Consider the following 21,648-nt stretch of genomic DNA (forward strand, 5'->3'; position numbering starts at 1 on the left):
GTCTGGGCTGTCTTCAGGGGCATGGGTGACTCAGAACTATCAAGATAGTCCTGTCTACAAAGGCCTTGGCATGAAGAAAAGACAAAGAGCTGGAAAACAAAGAGAGGAAACAGCTTCCCTAGGCAGCAGCAGAGGCAGCTGCAGGGCAGGAGTGGTGGCAGGTGTGTCACCACTGCCACGCTCCATCAACAGCTTGTTCAGGCAAACCAGTGCCCTGCTCCACCATGTCACCAGGACCCTGGGCTGAAGCACCTCCATGGTCAGCTCCAAAAGTCTGCCCCACACAGCTGCAAAGGGGTAAAGCAGGATGGAGAGGGGGGCACTAGGCAGAAGGTGCAGCACTGGCACACACAGGACACAAAGTGACCATATCTGAGAAACCAGACATAAACAACATTGACCAAAGCAGCTCTTCCTATCAATGCCAGAGCCCAGCTCACAGACAGACACCATTTCAGGAAGCCTGGTGAAAAACTGCTCTCTCAAGCACTGGTTTGGTTTAGATTTGGTGGGGGTTTTTTGGTGGTGTTTTCTTTTTTTTAACTCAGTAGCTTTTCTGGTGAAACTGCACTTTAAAATGTCTAAGCATTCAGCTGCTGTTTGGAGCTATTAAGTGTGCTGTTTCAAATCTCATCTCTGGCAAGCATCCCAATTAAGCAGGCATCCTGTTGATCAGCTTTCTGATCACATGGGATTTGTTCTGCTGCTGCATCACATACAATACCTTCTGCTTCGGCGAATTTCATGTGTACCCAGAAGGAGGCCCCACCCTTCTCATTTAGAGAGAAAAAAATTCTCAAAGCCAGTTCCCACTGACAGCATCTTCGGGAAATCAAAGGCAGTTGAAAGAGCAATGTCTTGTCTGTCCTGAAATTGGTGTGGAGCAAGTTGGGCAGCAGGAATCAGACCAAGAGCTTGTTTAGTCTGAGTAAAGTGTGGGAAAGCATGAAGGGAGCAGTCACTGCAGAACAAATTTTTATTTTTCTTCTTTGCCCATGTCGCCCTCATGGCACAATTTAGAAACCAGGGGCCTTTCTCATCAGATAAGGTTACTTCTGAAATGAGAGCACCAACTAGACAAACCAACATATTCAGTCTCAGAGGCAATTTAAAAGGCAGGCGTAAAATTCAGGAGCATACTGGACCTGCAAGATTGCAAAGTGGGAAGATGGGAACTTTCCAAAAAGGAAATCCCAAAGATGCTTTGAATAGCCAGCCAGAGAACATCCACTGTGAATTCCTCACAGAAGAGGAAGGGTTTGCTTTTGGTACAGGGTTTAGAAACCAATGTCACTATTTTGAGGGAATTCAGGATTCCTTCTGATTTGGACATACTTTCAAAGCTCCACAAAAAAGAAGTGCAAGACTGCAGCAGATAAGAGTCTAAGGTACAGCACAAGTAAAGACCCTCTCCGTGGCCACTTTCCATCTTCAAAATGGGAAGAATAAACAGCATTTTATTAGCTTATAGGGCAGGATAAAGCTACTAGCAGACACACAAGATGATCAGAGTGATGGTAAGCGTGGAAAACCCCCCCAAAACACAGGAGGAATATGCCAGACTGAGGAAATAGCCCAGCTGGGTGGCAGACCACCATCATGAAGGGACACTGACCAGCTTTCCCTGCTGAACCAGGGAAACCTCCATCACAAGTTCTTACATCAAACGTCACAACAGCCTCTAATGAGGAGGAATCCTTCACTGTTCTCTGGTGACAATAAACCAGAAACACCTGAGCTTTTCAGCTGGGGTGACAGATGCTGTGTCCCACATGGGCAGAGAGGCCAGGCACTGTAGGTGGGACACCAGGAGGCCAAGTTCAGGCTGGTTCACAGACTTGACCCCTTCAGGCTAGAAGAGCTTGCCCAAAGGATCTGGCCAGTCCTTCCATGTGGCAGAGCACAGGGAGCCTCACCCAGCTACAGCAGTGTACACTGCCCCAGGAAAGACACTCAGTCCCAGCTTCAAACTGAGAACTCCTAATTAACTCTCAGTGCAGCTTATTCACATCAGCATTGAAGAGCTACTTCAAGACCTCTGACAGCTCTGAAAATAGACATTGTGACAGACTAAAACTCAGCTGACAAGTGTCATCCCCTCCCAGATACACCAACCAGCAGACACAAGCCATTCTCTCCCTGGCGTAACAGGGCTCTCCAGCCTGAAACCTGTTTTAACTGACAGGCAAAAGCAGGGACAGGCAGTGAAGGCTTCTCTGAACTACCTGCTCTGCAAACATCCATCTCCCACAGGCTCCCCTTCTACCTGAAAAGAAGCAAATCCTTCCTGCTCTAACTCTAAATCAGCATTACTGCGAGAAACGAGTGACAGGGCTGTGACATTAGTACAACTCTCTGCTGGGACAACTGCAGTGAAATGGTCCCACTCCCAGACGTTAAAAAGGATTAAAGGTTAGGTAGGATTCATCTTCCCTAGTTTTAGTCCAACAGTGCCACACAGCTAGTCCAAGGGAGTCAGCATTGTCCAAAACAACAATCCAAAACAGGATCCACTGGAATTGAGCCACTCAGAACTCCTGGGATGTACATCAATCAGCTGGTCAAAGAAGCACCTGTGGCAAGACCCTTCCACCTGAAGCCCTGAATCTCACAACTCCTCAGTTATCAGAGGAAAAGAGAGACACAGCTTTCAAGGAGATGCAAAAGTAGCATCAGACACCCCAGTTCTGTGCAGCACAGACAATGGCCTGAGCTCAGGCACAGGGCTGGGACCTCTGTGAACAAACAGGGAGGGACAGGGAGCAGTGTGAGCCTGTTGGGCCAGGGCTGTAACTCCCAACTGGCTGTAGGGACAGGGAGCAGGGCTGTGACTCCCAATTGCTGCAGGGACAGGGAGCAGGGCTGTGACTCCCAATTGCTGCAGGGACAGGGAGCAGGGCTGTAACTCCCAATTGCTGCAGGAACAGGGAGCAGGGCTGTAACTCCCAATTGCTGCAGGGACAGGGAGCAGGGCTGTAACTCCCAATTGTCTGCAGGGACAGGGAGCAGGGCTGTAACTCCCAATTGCTGCAGGGACAGGGAGCAGGGCTGTAACTCCCAATTGTCTGCAGGGACAGGGAGCAGGGCTGTGACTCCCAATTGCTGCAGGGACAGGGAGCAGGGACAGGGAGCAATTGTGACTCACAATTGGCTGTAGCTGTGCGCCCGGGAGCATGAACTGCATCTGCTGAGCAAACATGGCTGCGGCCGTCTTCTGCTGGATCAGGTTGTTGCGTCCATTTATTTCAAGTTGTGTTTTTAAATGTGGGGGAGGGTGGAGATATTTGCAGTTCTCTCGGGTACACCGGCCCTAAAAAACATAATGGAACAGCATTTCAGTGAATGTAACACCCAGGGCAGCCAGAGAAATTTAATTAAGGATTGTTTGGGTTACTGGAACAACACAATCATCGAGGCGGAGGCGGCTTGGTAGCTACTGTGCCTCTTTTGTGATTTTTCTATAGTAGGTGAAGAGAAGAGCAACATGACTTCTCCTGCAGTAACACTAACTGAGTACTAGCAAGCTAAACCAAAAAGTCAGGCTTCCTGATGTTAAAATGATTGTCGTAAGAAAAAATCCCAAACAATCTAACACAAACACCAAGACTTTCAGAAACTAGTGACAACAGTTCCAGAAACAACAACAAAAATTCCCTGTTTCCTTGCGTGGGTTGCTTTTCCCCTCCTTCCCAACACCAGACCACTTAATTGGCCCAGACAACCACACAGAAGAAACAAAACTGTCTCTACCACTTCCCCAGCTGCACTGGATAAAACTTTAAGAGGACAGCTCTGTAAGGCAGCACCTCTGATCCACAACAGGCGGGTACCCCAAAATGCTGAATGATTTTCCCCCTTCACACTTTCATTTGTCAAAAGTGAAGTGTGCTGCATCACTGACTCAGTCCCTCCTGCAATAAACATGTGGCTCCTAAAAGTCAAGAGATCACTGATGTTATCCCTGCAAATCAACTGACATCATCGCTTCAAAAACATGTATAAACTCTCTTAATTTAATAGTGTTTGCAAGTAGACATAAGAAGATAAATATCACTAAATAAGAAAGTTAGTAACAAATGTTGTCATTAAGACAAAACAGTTCTTGAAAAATAAGGTTTTCTCTCTCCTCTCCTTTCTTTTTGAATTTCTTCCTCAAGAAACAAGAGGCATACAGAAAACATGAAATACTTAATCTAACTTTATGCAAAAATTGTGACTTTTTTGAGGAACAAATTCCTTTGAGCTATTCAAAGCTTATTATAATAAAGGCCAGACCTGGAGGCCACAGAGCTGTTCCATGACAGATAATTAATATCAGCTCCTGTAGCCAGCAAAGGCACAAGACCATCCATTACCCAGCCTATCCCAGGCACAGTCATCAAGGGCTGGACACAGAGTTCTCAGTCTCAGTGTAATTAAATTTGCTTCCCAGAAGGGGCACATCAGATGACCCCATGTACCTGCCCCTGTCAGCAGAGCTGTAACCCCATAACCAGGTCCACAAGGACACAGCTGTTACACACCACTCACCCAAGGCTCAGGTGGAAACTCCTGGGATCAGCCCCTGATGCATCCAGGATTCTCCCCTGGGGATTCTTTAAGGCTTTTGCAAACATTCAGGTGAAATCACCAGACAATCCAAGTACCACTGCAAAAAGCCAACACCATAAGCCACTGAGGGGGTGGGTTTGAATCCCCAGCCAGGCTCCCCAGCATGCCAGGCTGCTGCAGAGCAGCCTGAAACTTCCAAGCTTTACGCCACCTCCCTTCCTGGTGGGGTAACAGCTTCACTGGAGAGAGGGCTGCAGAGCTTGACTGCAGCTTAAAAGGGGCTGTTTGACATGTGCCATGGGAACAGGCTCCTCTCTTATCTGCTCCAGGGAGACCAGAGTTAAACAAAGGGCAAATAATTAAATGCAAGAAGTGATGGGCTAAAGCCAGAGGGACAGGAAAAAGAACTACTTCCAAACTTTAGCAGCCTGGCTTCCTGGAATGAAACTCTGCCCTGCTCCTAAAAGAGCCCAGTGGCTCCCACAACCCAACTCAAAAGGAAAGAGGCTTTTTAATGCTATTGTTTTGGCTTCTCAGCAATCCAACAGCCCCAGATCCCCAGCAGTGAGTTAATTGCTCACAGGCCCTGAGGACACGAATCTTCATCACCAGACACTTTCTCACATCTGTGAGAAGCAGGGTAAAATGGCTCCACTGCAGCTGGCTGGTGCTCAGACACCCAGTTCCACTACAAAGGAAATAACTCCACTAACCTGCAAGGAGAACACCGGGCAGGTTTGGGTCATCCTTCTCATGCTGCACTGGACCAGGCCTCTCTACAGCCTTTGCCATCACCTGGGACCCAGCAGGAGCCCAGGGTTCAGTCCCAGAGCATTTCTGAGTGTCCCACCTGCACAGCTCCTGCAGGGCTGCTGCTGACCAGGAGCAGACCCCAGGGAACCACAGGCTGCCCATGGCCAGGAGCAGCTCCAGCCTCAGAAACTCCTCCTGACTGTAACTTGGCACAAGTGCTTTGGGTTGGGGAAACACTTATTTCTACCAAATTTGGAATAAATCTGTGTAGATGTTTCTACACTGCAGGAATGGAGAAGATGAAAAAAAGAACTACTATTTTGTGTAAACAATACCTATACAGTTGACTTCAACTTGAGAAGGACTCTGCTATTTCAACTGAAATTATGAATATCATTGATACCAGCAACCCCAGCTTGGTGTGAAGCTTTGTTCTATTTTTTTTCCCTCAAAGCAGTTTGCTTAATTCCAACAGGGGGTTCTACAAACAGAGTATTTTTACTACCAATAAAAAACCACCATACAGCACGAGGCGTTGGTCTTGCAGACAGAGTCTGTAAGCTGAAACCAGTGCCCACACAGTGCTACTGGTTTCAAGGACAGGCATTTGTAAGAAACAGAGCTGTGCAGGTGCTGCTGCAGAGCAAAGGCTGTGAAATGCTGTCAGGCAGGCCTTTGAGGGCTCAGACTAAATAAATCACTGCTACACTCAGATTCAAACCCATGCCTTTGGTCTAACTCCTCCTCACCAACATTTTGATCCTGGGCACCACCAACCACTGTGTTTCACTGGGCCATACTGGAAGCCACACTGAGTTGAGCTTCCCTCTACAGCACCACAGTAAGTTCTTCATCTCTCAGACAATGAATTTTAGGAAGTGTGGTGTGACAGTGACACAAAATGTTCCCAGTTTAGACATCTTGCTCTGTAAGAACTTTCAAGATGCTTGCTCAGTAGTGATGGGCACCACCAGTACCCCCTGAACTCCAACACTGATAGGGGTGAGCCCCTCTTCTACCCTTCCATCACAACACCCAGTCCTTGGTACTTCCCAGAAACACACACAGTCTTCAAGACCAATTTCAGCTCTGCAAAAGCTGCCAGAAGAACAGAGGAGATGCCATTTTTAACTCCTCAGTACCAGCTGCAACACAGCAGGGAAAGCAACAGGGAACTGGTAGCAAATCTGCTGTGTGGATACTGGGCTGGGGATAAATAAGGACAACTCCATTTTATACCTGAGTGGCCTAGGAATACAACATGAGAAAATACAACAAGGAGTTAGGCCTCCAATTTTAGAGCATATTTATGCTACAAGGCAAAGCTTTCCTGCAGGGATTAGCTGTGGCTCCAGCAGATCAAAAGCTCAGCACAGGGTACAGGACAGTTCCAGAGCTGTACACAAGACCAACTGAGGCATTCTCCAAGCTGAGTGGTGCACCAAAAAGCACCATTACAGCACCTGGACTTGGTCACTGCACATGTTGGCAGGGGGCTGGTGCTCAAAAACTGATCTGTGCTGGCAAGCAGCACACAGAGCCTGCTGGCACCAGAGCACCATCCTCCTGTAACTGGAAATTTGAAATTTGCTGCTGTCAATTTAGGCTCAGTATTGAGTCCAGGACAGGCACATTCCCACCCTGTCCTGGGTGGTACCCAGGGCTGCAGCCAGGGAATCACCACCCAGTAACAGACTGCTGCTGGCCTTGGCAACACGCTAAATATAGCTCTGTTTTCTGGCTCCTCACAAAATGGAAGGAGTCTGAAGGACCACGTTCATCTGCTTCTTTGCCAACTACAACCAGGAGGGAAAAGCATATGGACTGCACTTTTCCAAGGCTTGAAAAATGGATATTAAAAATAAATCATTAAAGGATTTTATAAGAGTATCTTCTCCCCATTTCTTCCCACACACTCCCCCACCCTTACAGTAGGCTGCTGGCATGTGATTGACTCTGTGTTGCCAACTTAAGTCATGCTGTGATGGCGTATACTGTAAATGGCTGGCATCTGACACCAGCTAACGTGACAGCAGCTTGCACTGCAACAAAGCCAGCTGTTTGGAGTGCAGCACTGAAGGCAGCACACTGAAACCCAGTAAAAAACCTCCATTATACCTGGCTGTGTGGAGTTTGCCCCTTGTCATCTGCATCCTAGCTCAGCAGGATGCAAGTAAGAGCATTCTGGGTACTGCACCAGGGTGGATGAACCTTCCCTAAGCATGTTGCACAAATTCTCTCCTCCCTGGCTGCTGAAGTGAGTGGAACTGTGCTGCAGAAACAAGGCTCCCAGCACAAGCCCCAAGGCTTGCTCACATGTGCACCAGTAATGCAGTTTGTTACGGTCTCTTTAATCCCGGACACCAGTGAGGGGTTCCAGACACACATTTCTGGTTTTAATGACTGCACACTACATCCCATCAATCACGAACAGTTCTCATGTGAAAATCTTCAAGCTAATGTGGCTTTTCACACACTGGAGGCTGCAGTAGGTTGGTGCCCTGACTGTGCAGTCTTTTCCACAGATACTGATGACATGTGCAATGACTGACAGCAAAAAGAATGAAAAGAGACCAGGCAGGAAAGGATTTCCATGTTTTGCACAAAACCAGGCACCAAAACACAGCTTGTCTACATAACTTCTCTCCGCATGAAGCAGCAGATTTCCACCTCCCCAAGAGGAACTCAGTGGAGAGGCACATTCAGAGATGTGCTGGCCCTGCTTACTCAGTGCCTGTCGCTCCAGTGCTGAGGCATGAAACGCTCCCTGCCTTCCATCCCACTCACCACATGCACACAGAGGCTCTCCTGGCCATGGATCCTTGCCCCTGCCACAGCCTTGCATGGCTTTCTCATACACAATACAACCCCAACCACCAGGGTGTCTGCTCCACATTTGCAGGGCAGGCTGCAAATTCATGCCATGGAGCATGAATTGTCCTGTAACAGTGGGAGGCAAAAAGTGGGGAGCTCAGGGTTGCATCCCCATGTCCATGCAGCACAACTAAGAACATCTACTGAGCAGCAAGTGCTGCTTTAGGTCTACCCCTACTGCCAGCTGCTCTGTAAGAAAAGAGAGATCCTGGAAGGCAGAGTTGGTACCTGGTGCCCAAGCTCTAAGTCCTCCACCCATCCTATAAGGACTTGCAGTTTTGAAGTTACCTTTCCAGGACAGCAATCCACCAGTGCACCACCTCTACTCAACTGCTCACTGCAGTTTGTCCCTAAGCAATCTGCTCCAGGGCTGAGCAAGTGGAATGCTGGCTGCATTGAGTGGCTCATCCTGCCAATGCTGTACCACGCTCCTCTTTCCACAGCTGTCCATCTCACTGCTGGATCAAACACCTTCCACTGGCAAACATCAAATAGCATGGAAATAACATGTTTTCAACTGGAAAACAAAGGAGGCTGGAGCTGACAAGTCAGTCTGATCATTAGTGAGTGTTATGTCTCAGATGGGTGTTCATGCAGCCCAGCTGTCACTCACTGCAGTTCAAAGCCAGCCCTGAACACACCTTTATCTGCAAGTCCTTTCTACAGGCTAATGGAATTTCAGAAATTATGCTGCCAACTGAGTCAGTGAGAACTGCAACCTCACAACCTCCCTTGAACACTGACCCTGGCCCAATACAGCAGGTAACTTCTGCTGAAGAGCAATGCTTTCCTCCTAGCAGTACTGGAGCAGCTCACTTTCACAGAGCAGTTTAAAAGTGAAATTATGTAGAAAGCACTCCTTGAATATGTTCTCATGGAAGGCTGTCAGACCTCCCTACAAACATCCTAAAATCCAGGTCTCAAAGGATATAGTGAAGTGATACATCTCTCAATTGCCCACACAGAACACCTATTTGCTTTGTTCCCATTACCTGTGTATTTCCCAGACACAGGACTCCAACACATCAGTCTCCTCACAGCTGATTTCCAACTGCAGTTTTGCTCCACTTGCAACAGAAACTTAAAACTTCTGGTTTAGGCCAGAATAGGAATTATTCCTTTCCTCCTTGAGGAAGGGCCCACACTTAAAGGCTGTTGTCACATCTACCCCCCCTTCCTTACTCTCAGCTCCAGACTATGCAAACCATCCTCTTCCAACTCTCCCTGCACAGTCTCCAAGCTTTTCCTGAGGCTACTCCCCCAGTCCCTGCTGCTGTGGGCACCTGCACTGTGCTCCACCTAACCCCTGACCAGTGCTATGCAGGTACACAGATTTTTTTCACAAGTCCTGCAGGTGACACTGCTGCTTTTACATCCCTACATGGCATTTTCTTTCCTACTAACAATGTAACACTCTTTGATTCACTCTCAACAAGCCTTTCCCAGAACTACTCCAGACCCAGCTATGCTGCTCCCTGTATGAGGCAGCTGATTCACACCAACTCTGTATTTCATACTGCTTTTATTGAACTCACCTTTTTATGGATTACTTTTCCAACCTGTCAAGACTATCTGCAACTCCACACCTGGTTCTCTAAAGAGTGTCTGCAGTTCCTCCCAGCTCAAAGCACTCTACCAATTTAACAAGCATACTCTCTCTAGTCCATCATTCAAGCCATCAGAACAAAACAAAACTGAACAGTCCTGCCAAGCACATCCTTCCAGACTACCACTGAACTCAGTTTTCCAAGCTGTTGTGGACAGTCACATAAAAATTTATCCTGTCTTTGTTCCCTGTCTTGTTTGGAAGTGGATTTGTGCTGCATCAAAGACTCCTAAACCTAACACCAGCACTTCATTCTCCCTCTCTGAAATAACCCATCACAAAGGCTTTCCAGTTCTACTGCTTTTTCTGCTCCTTTTGGGACAGATGTTGGGATTCTGGATAGTCTGTGCTCTGCATCCCTCCTACACCAGCAGCCCTGCTTAGACAGTACTGGGTACAAAGGAGCTGGTGGTCCAAAGTTACTTGTAACAGCAATAAAAAATACAGCACAGCTGGCTGCTGACATTTTTCAAATGCAGGTGTAACACCCATTTACAGAGAGCCCAGAGACTGCTGTTATGGTGAGGATCCTGCTGTGAACAGATCATAGCTGGAAAGAAAAAGCAGAATGTGTCTTCTAGTTAGCATTACCAGATGGCAATCAGCCTCCAAGGCAAGGGAAGCAACAAAGACTTCCTACCATACAGAAGTTTCAATTTCAATGTGTGTGAATAAAAATGCTAGAGTTAAGGTTAATCTGGTGGTTTCCAGCTATGGATGATACAGACCCTGTGAAATTCATGTTCTAGCCAAGAAAGAGTACAGTTCATGAATACAGAATTTGCTGGAAATAGAATTCAACAGCCCATAAAAAGCACAAACCACAGTTTTACAATATCTCTAGGGTGAGTTTTGCCTAACTTTGAAATTCCCACCTCTGAGTATAAAGAGCCACGTCTCCAAGCCTGCGCAGGGAAAAAAGAAAAATAGAAGAAAAATGCTAAAAACCGCCCAGGTGTTATTTTGGCCCAGCTCAGCTCCCCTGCAGCCACTGGAGAATGGTTTGCAGATTTTGTGCTGTTCTGAACGATGCTCTGAGCTGCAGCAGCAGCATGTCAGCTCTGACCCAGGGCTGCTGAGGTGAACAGGGATATGTCTTTTGTCAGGGTACAGAGGACAAGAGTCAGACCTGCCTTTCCACACAGCTTCAGTGGAAAAACCAGAATAGTTATCACAAGCTCCCAGGGCTACCAATGTTCCCAGCGCTCTCAAGGCAGTCCCAGAGCTTGTCACTAAAACAGCAACTGAATTTTGTAGCTTCAATGGATGTTAGGTCAAGCCTTTCTGAGCAAGCCTAGACTTGATCTTGACTGAAATTAATGAACCTTGATGTTTTGCATGATTCCAAATGAAAGCAGGTGACATTTGGCAGCTACAAGAAGAGATTTGGGTCCTTCTGAACTGAGAGCTCATAGCAAAGCTCAGTGGCACATGCAAGTGCAAGGCTGCTTGAAAACCCTCAGAGCACACCAAGCAGGCATTCTGTGTTCACCCCACTGAAGGGAGGCTGGTGCACTTTGCACAGTCCCAGTCTACCCAGTTTTCCTCTCCCTACAGCCATGGGGCAGAGCCTTGGGAAGCCAATCAATGCTTGAGCTTAAAAAACCTAAAACATTACATCCCTCAGCAACTTTAAAAGAACAGTTCAGTGAAACACAATCACTTCACAGTCTAGGTAGGCTCTAGCTCTGTGTCCAGGGAGTTAGAAAAATGCACAAGGAATGAAAAGCAAACACAACAATCCCTGGCTCTAAGACACTGATGCTGCTCTTCAGCCTCCCCCTGTGACTGTTTTGCTGGGATATTTTTGCTTTGCAGGGAAGATGGAAAGAAGGACACACAAGGTAAAAAAATCCAGCATCATTTCTACAAAAGGTATTCAAGTCCAGAAATAAAGCTGCCAACAGGCACCTGAGGAGACTGCTGAACAGACACTGCTAAAGACCTGTAACACTTCCATCTCTTTGTCAATCCAGCCTTTGTCTGTGACAGCCAACCTCTACCACAGACACAAACCAAGCTGTAGGAGCTGTGTTGTGTGCCACTGGCTCAGGGGGATGTGCTGTGCTTGAAGGCTCTCTCCCATCACAGGACTGGAAAGCTGCCCCTTGCCACCAACACACGATGATCAACCCTGTGGCACGTGGCCAAGCTGACAGGGCTGCAGTCAACTACTTACTGCAGAGTTGGACAGGTCACCACCTGAAGGCACATAAGGGACAGCAGCACTTTGCCCGAGCAGGGGACACACTTCCCATCAATGGCACAAACTGTTCAGGAGCTGAACAATTTCACCAGGATATTAAAAATGTACCCTGAGCACATCACAGTGGTCCCCCACACCAGGGTAAGAGAGTGATCAGGTGCAAATGCTGGGAACAAACAGATGCACAGCGTGGCCAAGCCCTACTGCACATGCCAGTCCTTTCAAACAGTCTGTATAAAAGTGCAAAGCACTTGGGCAGGGGGGTCTGCAAGATCAGATGTGCTCTGCAGGAACTCAAACATGCTTATCTGAGACTCGCTTTAAAATCTGCAGCCTCAAAATGCTTGTCAAGCTTGTTTTTGTTACACAGCTCAAACCAGAGCAGGAGACAAAAACAAAGCAGAAAGCAGCATTTCTATGTCCTCATCTCCCTTTCTGGTAGCACCTTAACTGGTGACAGCCACTCACAGCCATTGCCAATCACTTCAAACCACTGACCTGGGCAAGCAAACCCAGCTCCAGAAAGAAACGATGCCTTGTTACCACAGAGCTCAGTACTATCACCCTGACATTTAAAAATATATTTTAATTAGGAACAGGGGGGACATGCAACTACTGCATTCCAGTAGATTCTAAGCAGCCACAGGCACTAGCCTAAATTCCCAAATCCTTATTCACCTGGCAATTAGGGAAGCTGAGAGCTGCTGTGAGTGAAGTTTTGCACATTGCTGAATACAGCAATGTTCCACTGAGTTTCCCCAGGACAGCACAAAGAGGTCATGGCTGTCCTCCTGCTCTCACGCAGGATTTTCATTCCAAGCTGTTTGTTATACTTGAAGGTTCTTAAAAACTCAGAGCAGTTATTTTGTTGGGGAAAAGCCCTGTAGCTCCTTCATTATATTTTTACATCTTGACAACTCTTTCCAGCTCTGTTCCCCTGCCAAGCTCTCTTCTTTGAGGCCAATGGCACGCTCTGTTATGCTCAATGAAAAAAGTGTATTGATTTTAATGTTTTTGGTTTGTGGAACATTTAGCTTGCTCCAAGCAACGGACAGTGTTTACCAAGCCCAAGAAATATATATTAAAATAGTATGGCACTGTCAAAGTATGTTTTTTGAGCTGTAGAGCCACAGAGCAGAAAAAAAATGTTTATCTGAGAGATTATAACAGCAATCTCACGTCACAAAAGACAGGAATAAAGACTTGATCAAGCTCTTTTCTTTTGTATCCACCAATATATTTTGATTATGCTACATTTGTGAAACATATCAGTCTGTTATCACCACATATTTGAAATTAGGTTTAAACAGAGTAGAATTATCATCATTTAGAGTTCTGAACTGAGCATTTTTAATGTCTTCCAAGTATTATTCCACTACTCTCCCATGTTCAGGAATGTTAAAAGCACAATAAAATAGGCTTTTTAAATACAGTATCAAGAACAGGCTCTCTCCAAGACAAGTAAGACTTTACAGACCTGCCTGGTCACAGAGCTGCTGAAGGAAATGAGAGATAACAATTACAAAAGAAGGCATTTAGTGTCCAGTAAAGAGAGCAAGCTTAGGAGCATGTTTAGCCCTGGGATCACTGCAGGTACAGAGCAGGATGTGGAGGAGGTGACATCCACCAAAGTTAATATTCCTGTGGGTTTCAATGTGGGACTATTTCTAAGTAAAAAAAATAAATCAATTCTACCTGGAAGATAGAAACACTGGCAAGTCATTGATTTTTCTTCTATAATAAATTACAAAAAAAAAGCCCACGCCAGCTCTCTGGAACAATACTGCACAAGTACTGTATTAAAAAAAAACACCACAAAACCCCAAAGAAAAACAAACTAAATTAAACTTCACATATGTCTTCTACCTTCCATCCCCAGATGTGTCCCTCCTGATTGCTATTACACCAGGCCAGCATTTGAAAACAGCAAGTGCAGTTTCTCTTGTCCCTTAAACCATCTTTTCATTGTAAATCCCATAATCCAATTCTGTAACTTTCACCAGCTGAATCTGTCAAGGTCATATGGAAAGTTGATGCTTCTGACCTTCCTCTACCTACAGTGTCTGTTGAATATTACAGTTGCAGCAGGCAAACCACACGTAGACAGAACCAGGCAAAGTACATCAAAGCCCAGGAGAATAAATGTTAAAGTACTGTGTTCATGAATACAAATATTGGACATGTGACCACCTCTGGCAGCCTCATGGCTCAAGTTTACACAAGGGAAAAGGCAAATAGGGAAGAGCAGAGATTGATAACTAAATGTCTGACCCAAACCCTCCCTCCTGTCCTGCAGAGGGCAAAGTCATTCTCAGAAAACCTCATTCTCACTGTTTCAGAAAGCAAAATGAAATTGCAAATAAAAAGATATGGAGGTGGCTAGGTTTGGTTGGGTTTTTCTAAGAATTTGGCAGAATACATCCATTCCCTGAGCAGGAAAGGATGTGGCTGGGCTCTGCCACTCTGGCTTTCCACACTTCAGGTGGAAAAACCAAGATATGTCAGAACATGACATGAGAGTCCCTCTGTGCAACAGCTTAAGCCAACAAAGGAGGTGACTGCAGGGCAAGAGCAGATGCAGCAGCACAGGAGGGTGATGGCCTCAGCTGCCACCACAGGATTTGCTCTGATACCTGCCAGAGCCAGGGGTCTGATGCTCCAAGGCACAGGACACCTTTCTGCTCTTGGCTAGCATTTGCCCCATGGCACAGAGCAAAGCCAGCTTGCCCTGCTCCTCACCCTGATGTCACCAGCTGCTTTCTCAGGCTATGGTTCAGTTCACCAATAACCAAGCTTTGTCCTCATGCTCCTGTTTCAGCTACATGTGCCAGGCATATTTGTGCCCAGCAGCACCTTTCCCCTCTGCTCTGGCTTTGCAGAGAAGCTACCAAGCCACAGAAAAGGGCTGACTGTGTGCCACCAACTCCACACTGCTCCAAGCAAGGACCCCAAAGCTTTCTGATCCATGCCAGGCCTCAGATTTCATGCCCACAGTATAATGAGCTTGCTGTTGGTCAAAGGATTAAAGGTGCAGATACAAAAAGTACCTTTAAGAGAGGTCCTGCAGCCTGCTAGGCACAGCAGGCAAGGACCACACATCTCACTCACATGGACCTTGGCTTCCAAAGAGGACATTCAGGCCAAGTGACATTGAATCACAACCCTCCATCCAGGAGGCAGCAAGGCTTCAAGAGAAAGGAAGAAAGAGAAAAAAGGAAAAAAACAAGCAAAAATAAAAAGATAGCCTGCCTTGCCCTAGGCAAGTATTCCACCTCAGGCAGCTTTTGCAGACTGATCTATTTAGTGAGTTGTTTATTACAGCCAGTAACATATGCACATTTAAGTCACAGAGGGGATTTTTCTTTTAAAAAACACCTTCAGAAGTGCTCTTTAAAAAGCACCTGGCACTAGAAAGCAGATATGTGACCAGTATTTGCTACCATCTCTAGTGAAAGGGAGGTTAAGGCATTGTAAATGTTCGCTAGGAGCTGAGCCCATGGAGAAGCATAGCAAGCTGTGGTGGCAACAGGACAGACCTTTTTCCACAGAGGCAAACATGATGGGCTCACAATGCCAAAGATAATACATTGACATCTCTGTGGGCAAAAGGAGAGTTTGGCAATGACAATTCTGGGATAAAACTGCAATTAGTGAGACATATTTAGGTGCAGTTCCCATGCACCAGTCACAAGTGCCACACCAGCAGCCAGCTTTAATGAGGATGATGCCCAGTTCTGTGCCAACATCTGAAAACCTGCTAATATACAATGCATTTATTACAACAACCTTGGCCAGAGCAAAACTTCTACCTGTTCTAATTACAACACTGCTCTCAGATCCTGGCTCCCACAGTCTGTTCTGCAGTCTCGTGAGGTCTGTGCAGATTCACACTCCCAACCTCAGTCAGCCAAAGCAGATCCATGTTACAAACTAACAAAGCCCTCCCAGAACAGTAAGCCAACACAGATGCTGCAAACCACACTGCTCAAGGGGGCTTTCTGCTCACCCTGCATTCCATGCTGACCTGGATGGCCAAAATTTGGGGTCTGTAGGTCTCTGTCTGTAGGTCTCTACACTGACATACAGTGCAAAGACCCCAAAATCCAGCAAGAGTGGTCTGCTTTCTCCATGTGATGCCAGGAATGGGTATTAACTGATAATGCATTTTGCAGAAACCATGATTTCAGCTGCTGAGAGGTTAATTCCATGTAGCCACTGGGATCTGTTCCCTTCTGTGTAACAAGAGCTGCAGGACAGGACACTGAAAAGGTTGTATGCCTAGTTAGGTGGATGTATCCATTTACTCCTGTGGGATGCAACTTTTGGTCTGACCTAAATTCTCCTCTGCAGCACTGGGGTAAGAGCCAGAACAGCTAAGAAAGGAATGTGTCCTGCGTGGGCATACATGTGTGTCTGTCCATCCATCTGTCCCAGCTGACCAACAAGAATGGAACTGATCAGGGCTTTCCTTCCATTTGCCTGGTGCTTTGGAGTTCATGTTTTTAATGACCACCAGATTCACTCACTTAGGTTTGAGAGCACAAGAGAAAAGCTGGGGGAGGCAGAAGCAACTAAAGCATATCCACGTGGACGTGCTTGCTTATTCAGACTTGAGGCACAAAAGCAAACTGATCAAATTACCATGGGGTTTTTCTGTCCTTCCTGTACTGCTGCTCTGCTTTCCAAACTCCTGCCCTGAGCTGCTTATCCTTGTCCTGCTCACCAAGTGCAGTACAGACTGCCTGAGATGCTCAACCTTCCATAGATGAGGAGGTGTGCAAGGCTTACCTTTTGAAGGCTGTTTTCTATTAGAAAGCAATCTTAAACAACACTACTTCCTTAGGCAGCAGACACCTGATCTCATGTATTTTGCTTTTGCTACTGACAAGAGATATCTTCAGATGCAGCACAATCCCTTCCTAAAAGGGCAGCAAGAAAAAGACCTTTCACTGCCCTCACCGGGCACAGTCAGGATGAGTCAGCTGCAATGCAAATGTTCATTTGTTTTTAGGTGGGATGGGCCCATATAGATGGGGCTGGGAGGGATTGGAGGGATTTTTTCTGCAAGGAAGAGTGACCTTTCTTGAGGACATCTGCAGTCTCCCCGCCACGTGAGAGGAGTAGCTGCAAAGAAGCTCCAGGGTCATTAGCAAGTCTGGAATGCAGCAGGACCAGTGCCTATGTAAGGGAACACTTCAACACTGCTGAAAAAATGCTCAAACTGCTTTAAACAAAGATAGATGGACTTCTGATAGGGCCCCGGCAGAAATCCCTGAACAAACTTCTCTTCAAGTGCCTCTGATACAGGCCACAAAGTAAGAAAAGTGCTAACACTTCTCCCCTGATTGGGCTAAGGACTGAAAGGATGCTTAAAATCATTCTCCAAGAATTAGCATAATCAAAACAGGGTTAAAAAAACAGTTTTGAGTAGTGTTTTTGGCCTACCTAATGTGAGCTCTATTCCAACTAAAGACTTCTAAAGATTTTATATTACTGTGGACTCTTCAAAAACCCATGCAGAGAAACACAAAACAACAATGAAAATCCTCTTAATTCAATCTATGCTTTATCGCACAAGGCCGCAGCAGGGGATTTCTGGCTGTGGGAATACAAATACTCATCAATGCTACAGCTCAGGGTCCTGCTCCAATTACTACCCAAACACAAAATGAGACAGTCCCAGCCTGAAGAGTTTTCAGTCTAAATACACCAGACTTGGTGGAAAAACCCCAGGCAGCCAGGGGAAGCCTCAGCAACACCCAGACTGCATTCCAGCTGCTCTGTCCTGGGCTGCTGCAGCCCTGATGCCTTTGATGCCTCCCAAGCTCCTTCCTCCCAGCAGCCTGCTTTATCCCACCTCTGCACTACCAGGTAAAAGTGACCTGTCCATTTGTCTCCCAGCCCCCAAGGGATTTCCCCCGCTCCTCTCCCAGCTCTCCCGAGGATGGTGCAGAGCAGTTTGAGTGGGCTCTGGTGATAGGAGTGACGTGGGCTGTGCGGGGAAACGCACGCCCTGCCGTGACATGCCAGCCAGGAGATGCTGACAGAGCTGGCAGTGATGGGTGGCCAGGTCCCTGCCACATCCCCAAGCTCCCCAGTCCTATGGGAAAGCAGCTTGGGAGCTGCACTGCTCCTCCCCAGAGTCACCCCCACCTCCTTCCCTTGAAGTCGTCCCTCGAAGCTCAGAGGTTTCACACATCCCTGCCTTGCTTTTATCAGCCCTGATGGCTTTCCAGCTTCCAGCACCAGAGTCACTCAGCCTGCCTGCCTTGCTCCAGCTCCCACCCTGCAGCACATCGCTGAGGTTTTACAGGCAACAGGATTGACACAGCAGGAAGTCAAAGTCTGCAGGGAGGAAACCATGATTACATCTTCATCTGCAAGGGCACCAGATGCACTGCGAAATAAAAATGACTGCTAAAGCAACAGGAGAGGAGAGCAAGAGACTTCTGAGGCTGCCTTGTACAATCCCTGCAGACACTACAACAGGGACAAAGAGGACAGGGGAGCTGCATAGGGCGTCGGGACAAATAGACTCAGAAGGGAGGAGGAAACAGAGCAGAAAGAAGAAGCAGGGCATTAGAATAAGGCTGCAAGTCTTGGACCATCGGAGCAAGATTTGGGAAGGTTTCTGCATAAGCAGGAGCATCTCTACAATGTTTGGGAAGGAGCAACATTCCCTCCAAAAACAACTGTCTTGAAAGTCCACTGGTTTATGAAACAAAATTCCCTCACAGGGAGGAAAGAGCTTTCCTTTATACAGCTGACCTAAAACACCGTTATCTCTGCCATGCCTGGATGATCTTCCAAGCCCTCCTTAAAGGCTCGTTTCTAAGTCTGGCTTTCAACCCGCCAACCCTGAGCACTAAAGTGCTACAGCCTGGGCTGAAATGTCCAACCCCATGAGGCTCTAGCTTTCTCCTGGCAACCCATCCTGGGTTTGCTATCTGCAGCATCACGTGGAAGGGACTCTGGGAGCAGAGCCCAAGCACTGCACACAGCACAACACTGCACAAACCACCCATTTGGGATCAAGAGCACATAATGGCTGCAAGCCTTACCCATGCTCTGATCCTTTAGGAATGGACGGCAAGAGGAAGAAACAAAGACCAGTGGGATCAGCCAATACCATTGGGATTACACACTGAGGTTTTGTATTCAAACCGTGCTCAGCTGAAGCAGGGCTCTTTAAGGACCTAATCTCCGTGTGACTGTTCCCAGCACCAGCCCTGCCCCTGTGGATAACAGGGACTTAGGGAGGCAGCATCATGACAGCCACGGTCTCACACGGGCTGCAGTTCCACTGTGTTGGTGCTGCCCTGGCCACCTCTGAACCCCAGATACTCCAGATTTTCCCAAATGCCCCTCTGTTTGAGAGGGGTCTCCTCTCACTATGCACCCAGAGTTCCTAAGGCAAAGAAGAAATGATGAGACAGAGTTAAAGCACCACCATGTTTCAGGCTATTGGAATAAATCCCCATCAGAACCTGGTGTGGGTACTGCTGGGCAGAGATGTGGACATCACGCATGCAACTCAACTGGATTCCAACACACTTATCTATAGTGGTTTTTTTGGGTCTTTTTCTGACACCAGTGTAGGAGAATAGCTGAAAGTTAGTGCTGTGTTAATGCAGAGTTAGAGGCAAGATAAAACACACAGACCACTCAGCAGTCACCTGGGCATGCATTGTGGTACCACACCCATTCTGGAGCACTAGCTAAACTGCTCCTGGTTCCCATTCCCAGAATTCAGCAGAATTTGCCTCACTTTTTAATGGTGCTCTGTGCACCTACCTCAGAATGGGTGGGGGCCAGCAGCACCCCTGCAGCAGTTATGCTGGACTGGGTGGTGGGTCTCTCTCTCTCTCTCTCCACTGCGCAGCCATACTAATAAACAAAGTAGCTTGTTTTAAACATTCACATTCCACTGCTGCAAGAGGAAAACTTCCCAGAGCACAGGCTGCCACCTTCCAAACAAGGTCAGACACTGACCTCCTCCCCCACCGCCAATGACCTTATTAGCACTGATCATGGTTCTAATAATATCCCGCATTGTAAGCAGGCCATCTGCCGTAACATTTCACTACAAACTTGGGGAATTGCTTGATTTGAGTATGCTCATGTCCCAGCAAGCCAATTGTGCTCTCTCAGGAATATGTTTCTTCCTCACAGCTTTAAGCTAAACGTTGCAGAAAGGCACCTCCCAGGTCTCAGCTTTGCAGCTTGGAGCTGAAGCAGGCAGAGAACAGCCCCGAGCCATTCCCACGAGCTGGCTTCAGACAGAGGAGGTAAAAACACAGAGTTAGTGCTTAATAATCCCTGACTCCAGCATCCAGCTCCTCTGACAGTGGAGATATCAAGTAACCATGTCACTACAATCCTAAACCCAGGCCAAACACTAACCAGACGTTCAGAGAGCCAGATGCAAAAGCCAGGGCTCCCAAGAGATCAGCATTACTTTTGTGCCATGTACTTTCTGCTGTGTGGACAGCAGAAAGATTTTACTATCCTAACACATTAGCTATGGTTAAGCTGAATATTTTCACTGCCATTACAGAACAGGGGGCTTTCCTAACAGGCAGGCAAGATTACAGAACTAAGCATGTTTGATAGCCATTCCTTTGGAAGGAGCCAGGGTTTGAAATGCTTACTCAGTTAGGACACCTGTCTAAAACACCCAGAGTCTTGCTATTACAGCAGCTCAGCTACATTCAGCCTTCAAAGACATTTTTTGTACTGCTCCTGTGAGGTCAAAAAGTGCAATTAGGCACAGAGACCGACATTACAACACTTTGAAGCAGTTTGCATCATCACAAGGCTCTGAAAGGTGGTTTTCCAAATCCTTGGTCCTTCCTCTAATCAAAAGACTGTCATCAGACATGGCACAAGGACTGGAAGGGGTGAGGAAGGGGGTCAGTGCCTGGGTCCCTGCTGTTTTATGAACAGCAATAAAACAGTATTAATAAGCCAAAAGTAAAACTGTGCCTGTATGGGGCAACAATCACCCAAGGTCTTCAAAGCATTTATTTTAATACCAGCAAAACAGTATTTGTAGGGGCAGAATTTCAAAGAGCTCAGCTCCTCACTTGGAAATCTAACCACTTATTGAAATGCTCTGTGGGAGATGTCAGGCGATGGGCTCTCCAAAAAGCCTGGCACATCTTGTTTATATTTGTTTTAAAGCTTCTAAACAGCTCAATTACATAAAAGCATGTTACTGCACCCTCCTTCAGAAGGGTGAACCAAGTGGCAGAAAGCTATTGTCAGCTAAGGGATTACATCAAACTGATGCTATGCCACCGAGGAAATCCGCCAACTCCAATGCTCCTTCAGTCACTCCCCTTGAAGGCATCTTTCACCACCTTCCCCCAGCTCACTTTGCTGGCCTAATGCAATCAGGAGCAGCAGAAGTCCCTAGGTGGTTTCACAGCCAAGCATCCTCTTTGCCCCAGACTGTCCAGGCACAGAGACCTGTAGGTTTGGTGCTCCTATTTCAATCCCAGTGTTAGCTACTGCTACACATCAGGGCTGGAAGACGTAATGTTTGAACTTCTTCCCTAGAAGAATTTGGCAGTGCCACATTTTGCAACATGGCACCATTTGAGGTGCCAGAGCTCACTGTACACACACACACACCCTTTTTGTGCTCCCTTGGCCA

General features: G+C 47.1%; 1 protein-coding gene across 11 annotated transcripts in view; it reads right to left on the bottom strand.

Annotated features, from left to right (window-relative positions):
* Positions 1-21,648, bottom strand: part of MBNL3 (muscleblind like splicing regulator 3) — a 93,494-nt gene that overhangs the window by 29,755 nt on the left and 42,091 nt on the right. For 10 of the 11 annotated variants that reach the window (XR_010029756.1, XR_010029757.1, XM_063170696.1 and 7 more), the window contains one exon: positions 3,146-3,310. Coding sequence is in view for 9 of the 11 variants with exons in the window: in XM_063170696.1 (XP_063026766.1) it covers positions 3,146-3,310 (165 nt within the window). In the remaining 2 variants the exon portion in view is untranslated. Of the gene's footprint in view, positions 1-3,145; positions 3,311-19,784; positions 19,912-21,648 lie in introns of those variants that run through there. The other variant, XM_063170700.1, reaches the window with a different exon arrangement.

The sequence above is a fragment of the Melospiza melodia genome, chromosome 16, assembly GCF_035770615.1.
Source record: "Melospiza melodia melodia isolate bMelMel2 chromosome 16, bMelMel2.pri, whole genome shotgun sequence".
NCBI lineage: Eukaryota > Metazoa > Chordata > Aves > Passeriformes > Passerellidae > Melospiza > Melospiza melodia.